The sequence below is a fragment of the Bombina bombina genome, chromosome 7 (genome assembly GCF_027579735.1).
Source record: "Bombina bombina isolate aBomBom1 chromosome 7, aBomBom1.pri, whole genome shotgun sequence".
Taxonomy (NCBI): Eukaryota; Metazoa; Chordata; class Amphibia; order Anura; family Bombinatoridae; genus Bombina; species Bombina bombina.
Genome location: NC_069505.1, coordinates 554459336 through 554475813, shown reverse-complemented (window position 1 = coordinate 554475813; position 16478 = coordinate 554459336). Strand labels below are relative to the sequence as shown.

The following is a 16478-nucleotide window of genomic DNA, read 5'->3' as shown; positions in this document are numbered from 1 at the left end:
AACAAACAGTTCCCATAGACCGCAATGTAAAGGAACTTTTCAGTGCCGTTTTTTTTTTTTCTAACACCAAGACCCGCAAACTTTTTTTTATTAAATGCTACATTTTTTTAAGAAAAAGAAGAATATACTTTTATTTTGAAAATTAACTGGAGCTCGCTGTAGCAATAACCAGCCACTTGTAATGGCTGGTTATTTATTGCAAGCTCACAAACGGGCGAATTTAGCAAATTAGCGCTCCATTTGTAATCTAGCCCATAGTGTCTGCGTTTTGTACCTCCTCTACAGGAGCTGCTGAAATACCAAGTACCTTGCTAGCTGCTTATGACTCCTCCCACTTCCCTACCTACTTCTCAGTCTATAAAGCCTCTAATGCTCCGGACTTTTTCAGCTACTGAATGCTTATATCGTCCCTTTTTTATCTGCCTTCTGACCTGGGTGTTTCTGATTGGCTGACAGAGGATGGGTCTCATGCTGGGCGGTTTCCAGTCGGACCTTAGCTCCATCAGCTCTGAGATCCACACCTTGCAGGAGCTGTCACTTGCTATGAACATAAAACTGAAGAACAGACAGACGGTGCGGAGTGAGCTGAGCCAGCTGGTGGATGAACTCATTATTCCTAACACCATGATCAAGTAAAGAGATTTTCTTTTTTTATGTTTAATTACCAGGCGCTAATTCTAAAAAATTAAAGGACGTTAGAGCATGTATTGTTTTAGCTAGAGTGTCCCTTTAAGGTCTTATTCTCTAGACGCTTATAACAATGTCATGACAAGTAGGGTTGACAACATGCCAATGTTAAAGGGACAGTCAAGTCCCAAAAAAACTTTCATGTTTCAAATAGGGCATGTAATGTTAAACAACTTTCCAATTTACTTTTATCACCAATTTTGCTTTGTCTCATGGTATCCTTTGTTGAAAGTCATACTTAGGTAGGGTCAGCAGCTGGGATATAGCTGCTCATTGGTGGCTGCACATATATGCCTCCTGTCATTGGCTTCCCAATGTGTTCAGCTAGCTCCCAGTAGTGCATTGTGCTTATTCAATAAAGGATACCAAGAGAATGAAGCAAAATTGATAAAAAAAAGAAAAAAATTGGAAAGTTGCTTCAAATTCTATGATCTATCTGAATCAGGAAAGAACCATTTTGGTTTAATGTCCATTTTTAAAGCAGCAGCAATTCACTACTGGGAGCTAGCTGAACACATCTGGTGAGACAATGACAAATTAGATAAAAGAAATAAACTGGAAAGCTGTATGCTCTATCTGATTAATGAAAGAACATTTTGGGTTTCATATCCCTTTTAAGTACTTCCTGTTTTGCAGCGTGATTCTGGAAGTGCCCGTCACTGACCAGCAGTTTGTTGAGCAGCTGCAGGAACTGAACAATAAAATTAACTACGTGAAAGAAGAGGCGTTCAGAGATACCCAGGCGTGCGCCGACGTGCAAGAGACACTGCACAAGCTCAAGATAAAGGTGCGTGCACAGTTGTGAGTTCACTATATGTAGCAAAAAATTTTATAAGCCGCCTTCCATCTTGGTATCCATTTTTTACTAAACAAACTTTATTGTACACTATCAACAAAATACATTACAGACACCTTTTCTTTCACCTTTTTTTAGCTCAAATGTCCGTTAATTCTTCAATTTTTCTCTTGTGTTGTTCATGAGCTTTCTTGCTTTCTTCAACTCTTATACGTTTTTTTTCTTTCTCTCCTTTCTTTACTTGCATATGCTTAAGGTATCTTTCTTTTGTAGGCAGTCGCTAAAGTGCGCGAATTCATCCTACAGAAGATCTACTCTTTCCGTAAGCCCATGACTAATTATCAGATTCCCCAGAATGCTCTGCTAAAATTCAGGTCAGCCAATTATACTTCCCAAAAAGCTCTGTTTTATAAATAGTTTAGCCTGGTTTGGTTATTAGAAATGTTCTACTTGCTCACAGACTACACAAATGTATGTAAAATCCGTCACTCATTGGTTCGCAGGTTCTTCTATCAGTTCCTCCTTGGAAACGAGAGATCCGTCGCACAGGAGATCCAGGATGAATATGTTGAGACTATGAGCAAAGTGTACTTGTCATATTTCAAATCCTACACCAGCAGACTCATGAAAGTGCAGGTGAGGAGCTGGGTGCGGAACCTAGATGGGGGAGCGCAGCGCAATTGAATTCTATGCCCTGAGATAAGGGGTAAAATAGATGTAGGAAATGTTGTCATAACATCTTATTTGTCTGGTTTTCACTCTCTCACTCCTCTCTCTTAAGTTTCGTCTTTCACTTTATTTCTTCCTAACTTTTTCCGTATCTTACTTTATTATGCCACTTTAATTTTCTTAAATCTCCTATCATCTCCATTTAATTCAGGTCTACTTATGCCGCTTCTTTCCTATTTTTTTTACGGTTTGTACATTAAATTGCTCTATTTTCTCTCCCTCTTTTTTTAGTATGAGGAAGTTGCAGAGAAAGATGATCTCATGGGTATAGAAGACACAGCAAAGAAAGATATCCTTTATATGTGCACTCGGCCAGTTATACAAAGGGTCACATTTAGTTTGAGTAGTGCCATGATGGGGTTAAAGGTCCCTTATTTTTGGGTTTGATCTCGTTTTTTCACTTGCGTATTCGTTTAAAGGCTCATAAAACCCAAAAGTTGAAACACTTAAAGGGACACTCAGGTTAAATAAAATTTTCATGATTCAGATACACCATGTAATTTTAAACAACTTTCCAATTTACTTCCATTAAAAAAAATGTGCAGTGTCTTTTATATTTACACTTTTTGAGTCACCAGATCCTACTGAGCATGTGCAACAATTCACAGACTACGTATATGCATTTGTGATTGGCTGATTGCTATCACATGGTACAAGGGGAGTGGAAATATTCATAACTTTGAAATTTGTTATAAAAAATCTACTACTCATTTGAAGTTCAGACTAAGTGCTATTGCATTGTCTTGTTATCTTGCATTTGTTGATTATGCAAATCTAATGTGTTAACTGGTCCTTTAAAAGTGACCCAGAATATTTATAAGACTAGAAAATATCACCTTAACATCTCTATGTAAAAAAGGAAGGTATTTTACATCAACATTTCCGCAGTAGCTGCATCCCATTGTAACAGGGACTTTGAACAGCCAATCAGGATGCTAGTCCCAGGATTTGCAAGGGAGCGCGCATCTGGTATGTGCAGGCACAGTCATGTTATATCGCTCCTCAGTTGAAAGAAATTTACTATGAAATCTCATGAGATCACAGTAAAGCAAAGTGTGACATCAGCACAAATGAAGCTGATTGGCTGTTGTTGTTTTCAGCATGCAGCTACAGCAGCTGAAGGATAACTGTTCACAGAACACTTATTAGCGTGAGCTGAAGACATTTTGAGGTCAAATATCTTCCTTTTTTACATAGAGATGCTCAGGTGATATTTTCCTGTCAGCTTTTTACAGCTATGCTGCATCAGTTTCAAGTGATTTAGCATATGAGTATTATGTCCCTTTAATAAGACATACATAGTGCAGGTGTGCAGTTTGGCTGTACCGCCCTCTTGTCAAACTAAGAAAAAATGACTTTGCAGCGACACAGAGTGAGGGTTCATAAAAACTCTATTTTATTAATTTTATAGCAAAGATGCGTTTTTATTCCTAGAGTTTAACCTCTTAACATTTATAAATATGTGGTGCAGTTTGAGGGACTTTACCGTCACGTTAATAATACCAATATGAAAAAAGCAAACGTGCAAATAGTGATAGAAAATTTGAAAATAAACCTCAAGTGTTAAAGTTAGACATTAAAGGGGCGGTAAACACCTTGAAAGTGTTCTATAAAATGTCTAGTCATGTGTAATGAAACAACTTTGCTATTTATTTTGCCCCCTTTTATGTAATTGCAAATTATGCCATTTCTAATTCTCAGAATTTGAAATGCACCCTGCTGACTTCTCAAAGCTAAACCTGCTACATATCTGTCTGTGATTGGCATTATCAGATATTGTAAAACAATGCATTTTATACTAACTTTATGACTGTGACTAGCCTTGTTGTCTGTAGACTAAAGCCCAGATTGGCTGCTCCAAATAAGGTAAATAGTGGTTGAAGTTTGGCTATTACAAATAATTGCAGTACAGAATTTGGCGACGCTATACAAATAGATGATAATAATAAAAATAATTGCAGTAAAAAGGGTGTTAACTTGTTTTAAAAATGTTAAGACTTGGCTGATATGTTGTTCTGTAGCAACACAACAGAAATGTCTTGTAATTACATGATGTTTACCGTCCCTTTTAAAGATATAATTCTCGAGTTGTAGCTACTTCCGAATTCCACGTTTGGACCAAAGACTTAACTGTAGAAACTAAAACGGACAGGAGGGCTCACACCACTATGTGTTATTTTAAGCTAAAGCCATAAGTCTTCCCTAATACCAGTTGCACTTACAGGATATAAAAGACAAACAAGAGGGGTTGTAAAGCTCCTATGCGCTACAAGATTAGCATACTGCACCGACTAGTCAAACTGAAGACCCCGGGAATATATCATAATAAAATATCCATATAACGTATTGCCTTGTAAATGAAATTCTATGCATTTCCCATTTGTAAAAACTGTTTCATAAGGAAGTCTGATCTTTTTATGTAGTCTGTGGCTGTACATGGCTTAACCCTTTGAGTGCTAAGCACTTTCCCACCTGGGTGCTAAGCTGTTCAAATGTTTTTTTTTTTAATTTTTTTAACTTTTTATTTTTTCTTCAGATCCGATTTACCTTTCTAATGGTGGGTCTTGGGGTCTGTAGCTGCTTAGATGCCTGAGATACAGGCTTCTAAGCAGTATGCCCCAATTTCCTATACTTAACATTGTTAAGTTTAAATAAAGTTGCACGGTGAAATCATCACGTCATTGCGCGTGACGTCACCGCGGCTTAATGTGAAACCCCGGCGATGCCTGTCACTATACAGGCCCGATTGCTGGCGTAGGAGTGGGTGGGAGCCCTCAGATCTCCCTCAAGGTGGGAGAGTGCTAGCGACGGCTCTGAGCCGTCGTTAGCACCTGAGTGGGAAACTGCGACGACTCGGAGCCATCGTTGGCTCTCAAGGGGTTAAAGAGATATGATACCCAATTTGTTTTCTTTCATGATTCAGATAGAGCATGACATTTTAAGCAACTTTCTAATTTACTCTTATTATCAAATTTTCTTCGTTCTCTTGGTATCTTTATCTGAAAAAGCAGGAATGTAAGCTTAGGAGCCAGCCCATTTTTGGTTCAGAACGCTGGGTAGCGCTTGCTGATTGGTGGCTACATAAGACTTCCTTATAAAATGGCTTTTACAAATGGGAAATGCATAGAATCTTATTTACAAGGTAATACGTTACATGGATATTATATTTATTATTTATTTCTGCAGAACACCATTTTTTTCAGTGAGGTGATCTTAGCCAATAGCATGCTAGCTATCAGTCATAATGCCAGTTGGGCTGCACATCTATTGGCTAAGAGGTGGAAATGTCATCTATTCTGCTGCGAGCGGTCTGAGGCACTCAGCGTGGCGAACGCTACAGGCAAATAAAGGAACTTAAAGCATGAAGTATTTTATGCTTCATGACTGAAAGTCCCCTTTATTTATTACAATGATAAATCTTAGTGTTTCACAAACGCTAGGATTTACAATTATTTTAATAATTATTTTTGGGTATTGCAACTAATTTGACCTGGCAGAAAATTAACTTCCAGATTGTCCTGTGATATACAGGTTTGTTTGGATTTTGTATGGAGCTATAGTGGTAGCTTTCCTTGACCTCTAGAACGTTTCTTCTCAAAGCCAGCGCTACGCAGCAGGAACACAGTGTTCACAGTCGGCAACAGAGCTGCAATCATCAGCCCCACAGAGATAGAGGCACCGATTATTGTGCCGCATACAGTGCAGAGGAGCGATGTCAGAGTAAGCGTTAGCTTTGTGACCAAGGGAAGACAATATCTCCTCTGCTTTCATCTGACAGTAGCTAAGTAGATGTCTAAATCAAATTTCAGGGGAGGGGTGGATAAAATGTTTGTGTCTGTAATGCCTGCAAAGGGGTTACACACGCAGTAGAATTGCACTGGTCCTGAGCGGAAAGTGCTGTTGATCCCATCAGCAGCCCTAGTTGCAATGGCTCAGATGTGGATTGGATCAGCGGTGGTTTCCACTTGAGATCAGCAGTGCTCTGTGACTCCCGAATGGTACTTCTACTGTGTGTTTAATCCCTTTTGAGGGGTTAAACACACCGTAGTGCAGGGTCGATAGTTTTTAAGTGATGGTAAATCCTAGCATTTAAAAAAAAAAAAAAAAAAAAAAAGCTAGGATTTTCCAGCACTAAAAATAAAGGCAACCTTCATCTGTTTATGAAAAAGTGTGCGAAAATTACCTTGATTTTGCCTCTGCTTCAGCACTAACCTAAGCGCCTCTGGCCACCCAATGGCACAGCTCAGTTTTTTCAATGAGGTGACATTTCCATAACTTAGCCAATAGCTGTGCTAGCCATATGGCACTGTGCCGTATACTAGCACGGCTATTGGCTAAGAGGTGGAAACTTGCCCTGATTGAAAAAACTGAGCTGTGCCGTGGGCTGCCAGAGGTCTCTGATGAAACGCCACTAGGGGGCGTGAAATGCGTCAGACGTTTATTCCAAGTTATACCTGTATGCCTCAAGTGAAGAATAAAACGTTTTTTTTTCTTTTTTTACATAGTGCTTAGATTAGCGCTGAAGCCGCAGTGAAATAAAGGTAATTGTCACACCCTGTTTTTTGTTTTTTTTAAACTGATGAATGAAGGCCGCCATTATTTTTAGTGCTGGTAAACCCTTGCATTTTTTAAGCCTTATCAGGAAGTTTACAAATGGCACAAGCTGTATTTGCTTCAGCTTAAATTTCAACAGCTATTATTTCACATTTTTAGGCAAAAACAATAAATAAATCAACATGCTTTAAAGGGACACTAAACCCCAAATTTTTCTTTCATGATTTAGATAAAGCAGCAATTTTAAGCAACTTTCTAATTTACTTATTATTTTCTTCATTCTCTTGCTATCTTTATTTAAAAAGCAAGAATGTAAAGCTTAGGAGCCGGCCTATTTTAGGTTCAGTACCCTGGATAGCGTTTTCTTATTGGTACATAATTATTAATTATTACTACATTCAGCCAACCAATATGCAAGTGTAACCCAGGTTCTGAATCAAAAAAATGGGCCGGCTCCTAAGCTTTACATTCCTGCTTTTTAAATGAAGATAGCAAGAGAAAGAAGAAAAATTGATCATAGGAATACATTAGAAAGTTGCTTAAAATTGTGTTTTAGTGTCCCTTAGTATTCCTTTAACTGCTGCTATTTCATGTACATGATGTAAAAATAAATACAATATCACTTTATATTTCCACAAGAATATTAATCTGTTCTCTAATGCTGCATTATTTTCTCTCACACTACTTTTTTTAACCATTTCCAGTACCCATTTGAGTCCTTGTTTCGCAGTCAGCACTACGCTCTGCTTGACAACAGTTGTCGAGAGTTCCTCTTCCTGTCTGACTTTTTCCTGGTTAGCGGATCAGCTGCTCAGGAACTGTTCAACTCTGTGATGGGCAAAACCCTGGCTATGTTCCTGGTAAGTGCCCATCAACCTACGTATTCTCCCCTGGCACCCTGTATGGAATAAAGCTGGCAGATAATTCTTTAAGGGGAATTTATTGTGGTGTCTTATAAAGACACAACCAGCCCTCTTCACCAGAGGTGGGCAATTATCGGCCCTCCAGATGTTATGGACTGCATCTCCCATGATGCTTTGCCAGCATTATGGCTGAAAGAGCATTATGGAAGATGTAGTCCAACATCTGGAGGGCCGATAATTGCCCACCCCTGCTCTACACCATAGCATAGTACAGATTTAACTCCTTGGTTTCCAGAGAGGGCTAGAATGCATCTCTGCTTTCTGGCAATGAAAGGGGATATGAAACCCAAGATTTTTCTTTCATGATTCAGTTTTCAACTTCTATTAATTTACTTCATTCTCATTTATTTATTTTTTGTTGGAGAGCATACCTAGGTAGGTAGGGTTCAGGTGTCTGGAGAACAATATTGCAGTCGTTTTGCAAGAATACTTTTAACCCCTTAATGACCGTGACGTACCCTGTACGCCACTGGTCGTTAAGGGTTTGGGCGTAATAGCGTGGGTCTACTGCTTAAGGGGTTAAGCAGTAGATGACAGAAGTGAGTTCACAATGTAGAACATTGTTAAAAACATTCTTGCAGAACTGTTTCCTTATAGTGCTCCAGACACGCATCCTATTGAGCCTACCAACAATACAAATTTGATATTAGAATAAGTTGGTAATTTTTTTTTTATTTTACTTTTATTGTATGAATCACGAAAGGAGAAAAAAAAAATGGGATCTCATGTCCCTTTAAGGGTTAATTTCATTTTAAAGAGACATTAAACTCACATTTCATTTCCCCCCCAAAAATAATTTACCTATCAGTAGTAAAAAATGTATTTCTTCTGTTATGTGTGATCAGTCCACGGGTCATCATTACTTCTGGGATATAACTCCTCCCCAACAGGAAATGCAAGAGGATTCACCCAGCAGAGCTGCATATAGCTCCTCCCCTCTACGTCACTCCCAGTCATTCTCTTGCACCCAGCAACTAGATAGGATGTGTGAGAGGACTATGGTGATTATACTTAGTTTTTATAACTTCAATCAAAAGTTTGTTATTTTACAATAGCACCGGAGCGTGTTATTGCCTCTCTGGCAGAGTTTGAAGAAGAATCTACCAGAGTTTTTACTATGATTTTAACCGGAGTAGTTAAGATCATATTGCTGTTTCTCGGCCATCTGAGGGAGGTAAAAGCTTCAGATCAGGGGACAGCGGGCAGATGAATCTGCATTGAGGTATGTAGCAGTTTTTATTTTCTGAATGGAATTGATGAGAAAATCCTGCCATACCGTTATAATGACATGTATGTATACTCTACACTTCAGTATTCTGGGGATGGTATTTCACCGGAATTACTCTGTTAAAAGTACATTAAACCTTTTAATAGGTATTTATTATGTTAAACGTTTTTGCTGGAATGTAGAATCGTTTGCATTTTCTGAGGTACTGAGTGAATAAATATTTGGGCATTATTTTTCCACTTGGCAGTTGCTTGTTTTAATTGTGACAGTTTCGTTTCTCTCTCACTGCTGTGTGTGAGGGGGAGGGGCCGTTTTTGGCGCTCTTTGCTACGCATCAAAAAATTCCAGTCAGTTACTCTTGTATTTCCTGCATGATCCGGTTCATCTCTAACAGATCTCAGGGGTCTTCAAACTTCTTTGGAGGGAGGTAGATTCTCTCAGCAGAGCTGTGAGACTTATATATTGACTGTGATTAAAAACGTTGCTCTGTAATTTTTATGTTTCAAATTTAATTATTGTTACTTTACTAATGGGAACAAACCTTTGCTAAAAGTTGTGTTGTTTTTAAGGATTGATGCTATAACTGTCTTTCAGTTCATTATTTCAACTGTCATTTAATCGTTTAGTGCTCTTTGAGGCACAGTACGTTTTTGTTAAATAAGATTGTAACCAAGTTGCAAGTTTATTGCTAGTGTGTTAAACATGTCTGATTCAGAGGAAGATATCTGTGTCATTTGTTCCAATGCCAAGGTGGAGCCCAATAGAAATTTATGTACTAACTGTATTGATGCTACTTTAAATAAAAGCCAATCTGTACAAATTGAACAAATTTCACCAAACAGCGAGGGGAGAGTTATGCCGACTAACTCGCCTCACGTGTCAGTACCTGCATCTCCCGCCCAGGAGGTGCGTGATATTATGGCGCCTAGTACATCTGGGCGGCCATTACAGATAACATTACAAGATATGGCTACTGTTATGACTGAAGTTTTGGCTAAATTACCAGAACTAAGAGGCAAGCGTGATCACTCTGGGGTGAGAACAGAGTGCGCTGATACTGCGTCACAGCTTGCAGAACATGAGGACGGAGAGCTTCATTCTGTGGGTGATGGTTCTGATCCAAACAGATTGGATTCAGATATTTCAAATTTTAAATTTAAATTGGAGAACCTCCGTGTATTACTAGGGGAGGTTTTAGCGGCTCTTAATGATTGTAACACTGTTGCAATACCAGAAAAATTGTGTAGGTTGGATAAATACTTTGCGGTACCGGCGAGTACTGACGTTTTTCCTATACCTAAGAGACTAACTGAAATTGTTACTAAGGAGTGGGATAGACCCGGTGTGCCGTTCTCACCCCCTCCAATATTTAGAAAGATGTTTCCAATAGACGCCACCACACGGGACTTATGGCAAACGGTCCCTAAGGTGGAGGGAGCAGTTTCTACTTTAGCTAAGCGTACCACTATCCCGGTGGAGGATAGCTGTGCTTTTTCAGATCCAATGGATAAAAAATTAGAGGGTTACCTTAAGAAAATGTTTGTTCAACAAGGTTTTATATTGCAACCCCTTGCATGCATCGCGCCGATTACGGCTGCGGCAGCATTTTGGATTGAGTCTCTGGAAGAGAACCTTAGTTCAGCTACGCTGGACGACATTACGGACAGGCTTAGAGTCCTTAAACTAGCTAATTCATTCATTTCGGAGGCCGTAGTACATTTAACCAAACTTACGGCTAAGAACTCAGGATTCGCCATTCAGGCACGTAGGGCGCTGTGGCTAAAATCCTGGTCAGCTGATGTAACTTCTAAGTCCAAATTACTTAATATACCTTTCAAGGGGCAAACTTTATTTGGGCCCGGTTTGAAAGAAATTATCGCTGACATTACAGGAGGTAAGGGCCACGCCCTGCCTCAAGACAAAGCCAAAGCTAAGGCTAGACAGTCTAATTTTCGTCCCTTTCGGAATTTCAAAGCAGGAGCAGCATCAACTTCCACTGCTCCAAAACAAGAAGGATCTGTTGCTCGCTACAGACAAGGCTGGAAACCTAACCAGTCCTGGAACAAGGGCAAGCAGGCCAGGAAACCTGCTGCTGCCCCAAAGACAGCATGAACCGAGGGCCCCCGATCCGGGACCGGATCTAGTGGGGGGCAGACTCTCTCTCTTCGCCCAGGCCTGGGCAAGAGATGTTCAGGATCCCTGGGCGCTAGAGATCATATCTCAGGGATACCTTCTAGACTTCAAATTCTCTCCCCCAAGAGGGAGATTTCATCTGTCAAGGTTGTCAACAAACCAGATAAAGAAAGAAGCGTTTCTACGCTGTGTACAAGATCTGTTATTAATGGGAGTGATCCATCCGGTTCCGCGGTCGGAACAAGGACAAGGGTTTTACTCAAACCTGTTTGTGGTTCCCAAAAAAGAGGGAATTTTCAGGCCAATCTTGGATTTAAAGATCCTAAACAAATTCCTAAGAGTTCCATCGTTCAAAATGGAAACTATTCGGACAATCTTACCCATGATCCAAAAGGGTCAGTACATGACCACAGTGGATTTAAAGGATGCTTACCTTCACATACCGATTCACAAAGATCATTACCGGTATCTAAGGTTTGCCTTCTTAGACAGGCATTACCAGTTTGTAGCTCTTCCATTCGGATTGGCTACGGCTCCAAGAATCTTCACAAAGGTTCTGGGTGCCCTTCTGGCGGTACTAAGACCGCGAGGAATTTCGGTAGCTCCGTACCTAGACGACATTCTGATACAAGCTTCAAGCTTTCAAACTGCCAAGTCTCATACAGAGTTAGTTCTGGCATTTCTAAGGTCGCATGGATGGAAAGTGAACGAAAAGAAGAGTTCGCTTCTTCCTCTCACAAGAGTTCCATTCTTGGGGACTCTTATAGATTCTGTAGAAATGAAGATTTATCTGACAGAAGACAGATTAACAAAGCTTCTAAATGCATGCCGTGTCCTTCATTCCATTCAACTCCCGTCAGTAGCTCAATGCATGGAGGTGATCGGCTTAATGGTAGCAGCAATGGACATAGTACCCTTTGCACGTCTACATCTCAGACCGCTGCAATTGTGCATGCTGAGTCAGTGGAATGGGGATTACTCAGACTTGTCCCCTACTCTGAATCTGGATCAAGAGACCAGAAACTCTCTTCTATGGTGGCTTTCTCGGCCACATCTGTCCAGGGGGATGCCATTCAGCAGGCCGGACTGGACAATTGTAACAACAGACGCCAGCCTACTAGGTTGGGGCGCTGTCTGGAATTCTCTGAAGGCTCAGGGACAATGGAATCAGGAGGAAAGTCTCCTGCCAATAAACATTCTGGAATTAAGAGCAGTTCTCCATGCCCTTCTGGCTTGGCCCCAGTTAAAAACTCGGGGGTTCATCAGGTTTCAGTCGGACAACATCACGACTGTAGCTTACATCAACCATCAAGGAGGGACAAGAAGCTCCCTAGCAATGATGGAAGTATCAAAGATAATTCGCTGGGCAGAGTCTCACTCTTGCCACCTGTCAGCAATCCACATCCCGGGAGTGGAGAACTGGGAGGCGGATTTCTTGAGTCGCCAGACTTTTCATCCGGGGGAGTGGGAACTTCATCCGGAGGTCTTTGCCCAAATACTTCGACGTTGGGGCAAACCAGAGATAGATCTCATGGCGTCTCGCCAGAACGCCAAACTTCCTCGCTACGGGTCCAGATCCAGGGATCCGGGAGCGGTTCTGATAGATGCCTTGACAGCACCTTGGAACTTCGGGATGGCTTATGTGTTTCCACCCTTCCCGCTGCTTCCTCGATTGATTGCCAAAATCAAACAGGAGAGAGCATCAGTGATTCTAATAGCGCCTGCATGGCCACGCAGGACTTGGTATGCAGATCTAGTGGACATGTCATCCTGTCCGCCTTGGTCTCTACCTCTAAGACAGGACCTTCTGATACAGGGTCCATTCAAACATCAAAATCTAACTTCTCTGAAGCTGACTGCTTGGAAATTGAACGCTTGATTTTATCAAAACGTGGTTTTTCTGAGTCGGTTATTGATACCCTGATACAGGCTAGGAAGCCTGTTACCAGAAGGATTTACCATAAGATATGGCGTAAATACCTATACTGGTGCGAATCCAAAGGTTACTCCTGGAGTAAGGTTAGGATTCCTAGGATATTGTCCTTTCTACAAGAAGGTTTAGAAAAGGGTTTATCGGCTAGCTCATTAAAGGGACAGATCTCAGCTCTGTCCATCTTGTTACACAGGCGTCTGTCAGAAAATCCAGACGTCCAGGCCTTTTGTCAGGCTTTAGCTAGGATCAAGCCTGTGTTTAAAACTGTTGCTCCGCCATGGAGTTTAAACTTAGTTCTTAACGTTTTACAGGGTGTTCCGTTTGAACCCCTTCATTCCATTGATATAAAATTGTTATCTTGGAAAGTTCTGTTTTTAATGGCTATTTCCTCGGCTCGAAGAGTCTCTGAGTTATCAGCCTTACATTGTGATTCTCCTTATCTGATTTTTCACTCAGACAAGGTAGTTCTGCGTACTAAACCTGGGTTCTTACCTAAGGTAGTCACTAACAGGAATATCAATCAAGAGATTGTTGTTCCATCCTTGTGTCCAAATCCTTCTTCAAAGAAGGAACGTCTTCTACACAATCTGGATGTAGTTCGTGCCCTCAAGTTCTACTTGCAGGCAACTAAGGATTTTCGACAAACGTCTTCCCTGTTTGTCGTGTATTCTGGTCAGAGGAGAGGTCATAAGGCTTCGGCTACCTCTCTCTCCTTCTGGCTTCGTAGCATAATTCGTTTAGCCTATGAGACTGCTGGACAGCAGCCTCCTGAAAGAATTACAGCTCATTCTACTAGAGCTGTGGCTTCCACTTGGGCCTTTAAGAATGAGGCCTCTGTTGAACAGATTTGCAAGGCTGCAACTTGGTCTTCGCTTCATACTTTTTCCAAATTTTACAAATTTGACACTTTTGCTTCTTCGGAGGCTATTTTTGGGAGAAAGGTTCTTCAGGCAGTGGTTCCTTCTGTATAATGAGCCTGCCTATCCCTCCCGTCATCCGTGTACTTTTGCTTTGGTATTGGTATCCCAGAAGTAATGATGACCCGTGGACTGATCACACATAACAGAAGAAAACATAATTTATGCTTACCTGATAAATTCCTTTCTTCTGTTGTGTGATCAGTCCACGGCCCGCCCTGTTTTAAGGCAAGTAAATATCTTTTAAATTATACTCCAGTCACCACTTCACCCTTGGTTCTCCTTTCTCGTTGATTCTTGGTCGAATGACTGGGAGTGACGTAGAGGGGAGGAGCTATATGCAGCTCTGCTGGGTGAATCCTCTTGCATTTCCTGTTGGGGAGGAGTTATATCCCAGAAGTAATGATGACCCGTGGACTGATCACACAACAGAAGAAAGGAATTTATCAGGTAAGCATAAATTATGTTTTTCATTATTTATTTTGTTTTTTTTCTCGTCCTTGAACTCTCCAAATTGTGATTTATTTATTTTTTGCTATATCCACTAACACAAATTATTGTCTTACAGAAGCACATTGATTCCTACGTATCAGACTGCTATGACAGCATCGCCATTTTGCTCAGTGTTCACATTGTGATACGATTCAAAGCCATTGCCCAAAAAAGAGACATCTCTGCTGTTGACAAGTGAGAAAGCTGAGACTTTTGGGAATAACAAAGTCTAGATACGATGACCAATCACTACATTAGAAGTGGAGCGCTTTTTTAACGTGCGCCAGTATTCATATACATATATTTTAAATTTGCTGCCCAAAGCTGCAAGACTTACCCCCTGCGCTGAGCTAGGTTATTTGCCGTGTCTCACGGCATCAGAACAAGGCTCCTATTGGAGCGTATGGAAGTGTGCTCTCGTGAGCGCAATGTTCCCAAGCATCCTTGCATTCGTATTACGCATAACTTGTAATACCAGTGCACATTTGCGTGCACTGGTATTTCTGAATGGAGTGCAAATATCGCACTTGCGAAAGCGCAATTTTGTGATTCTCTTGTAATCTAGGCAGTTGACAGTAAACAACTTCACAGAAACCCTAATGAACTCAGAGTAATGCAAAAATCTTTGGTAGACGTGCTGCGTGAGACACAGACATATATACATCTAGTTTGTCATTTATAAAATAGTAAAATCTCTTTGCTCCTTCCTTTTTAAATTGAATTTGCATTGTGCGATTGTTTTGCAAGTTTTGGCCACTATTATGTTTTTGAGGATGTTGTTTAGTATATTTATTAATCTGTCTCTCTTCCTCATACTGTGGTTTTTATTCATCCACACACAGCAGCATTTTCCAATAAAAAAAGACCTTTTATTTACAGCAGGGTCACATAGATATGCAACATTTCTGGCCTCATGACCTTATTAATGCATGACTAAGGGCATGAGGCCCGAAACGTTGCATATCTATGTGACCCTGCTGTAAATAAAGTTATTTTTTATTTGAAAGTACTGATGTGTGTGGATTCATGACAAAAGGCTGCACTACACTGGAGGTGCTGTGCTTTGTTGGTGTTGTGTGGTTTTTATTCAGGTACTGTCAGATGTGCAAAAATACAAAATTTGTGATTTGTTAATGAAAATGACAGTGGTTTGTGGCATTCAGTTCTCTCCAGCAACCAATTTATTACAAAAAGTGCAATAATCAAATATGTGTCACACTTTTGTTTTTAATAAATCAGGCACCAGAAAGAACCAAATGCTGCAAATTGGAGCCATTTTCGGAATGTCACTAATGAAACACGATGTGTCACTATCACAAGGCATTAGGGTGATTGCTTCGATATAATGTTAGTTTTGTAAATATTAGCATAACCTCTTAGGTATGTCCTGTGACACTTGGAGGTGCAAAAACATAATTTATGCTTACCTGATAAATTCCTTTCTTCTGTTGTGTGATCAGTCCACGGGTCATCATTACTTCTGGGATATAACTCCTCCCCAACAGGAAATGCAAGAGGATTCACCCAGCAGAGCTGCATATAGCTCCTCCCCTCTACGTCAGTCCCAGTCATTCGACCAAGAATCAACGAGAAAGGAGTAACCAAGGGTGAAGTGGTGACTGGAGTATAATTTAAAAGATATTTACCTGCCTTAAAACAGGGCGGGCCGTGGACTGATCACACAACAGAAGAAAGGAATTTATCAGGTAAGCATAAATTATGTTTTCTTCTGTTATGTGTGATCAGTCCACGGGTCATCATTACTTCTGGGATACCAATACCAAAGCAAAAGTACACGGATGACGGGAGGGATAGGCAGGCTCATTATACAGAAGGAACCACTGCCTGAAGAACCTTTCTCCCAAAAATAGCCTCCGAAGAAGCAAAAGTGTCAAATTTGTAAAATTTGGAAAAAGTATGAAGCGAAGACCAAGTTGCAGCCTTGCAAATCTGTTCAACAGAGGCCTCATTCTTAAAGGCCCAAGTGGAAGCCACAGCTCTAGTGGAGTGAGCTGTAATTCTTTCAGGAGGCTGCTGTCCAGCAGTCTCATAGGCTAAACGTATTATGCTACGAAGCCAAAAAGAG

The 16478-nt window shown here is 40.6% G+C and overlaps 1 protein-coding gene across 1 annotated transcript in view; it reads left to right on the top strand.

The window, feature by feature from the left end:
- Positions 1-16478, top strand: part of VPS52 (VPS52 subunit of GARP complex) — a 49040-nt gene that overhangs the window by 14758 nt on the left and 17804 nt on the right. The window contains exons 6-13 of the mRNA XM_053721882.1: positions 457-632; positions 1324-1474; positions 1757-1857; positions 1987-2119; positions 2444-2501; positions 5799-5932; positions 7471-7626; positions 14469-14587. Coding sequence (XP_053577857.1) covers positions 457-632; positions 1324-1474; positions 1757-1857; positions 1987-2119; positions 2444-2501; positions 5799-5932; positions 7471-7626; positions 14469-14587 — 1028 coding nt within the window. The remainder of the gene's footprint in view (positions 1-456; positions 633-1323; positions 1475-1756; positions 1858-1986; positions 2120-2443; positions 2502-5798; positions 5933-7470; positions 7627-14468; positions 14588-16478) is intronic.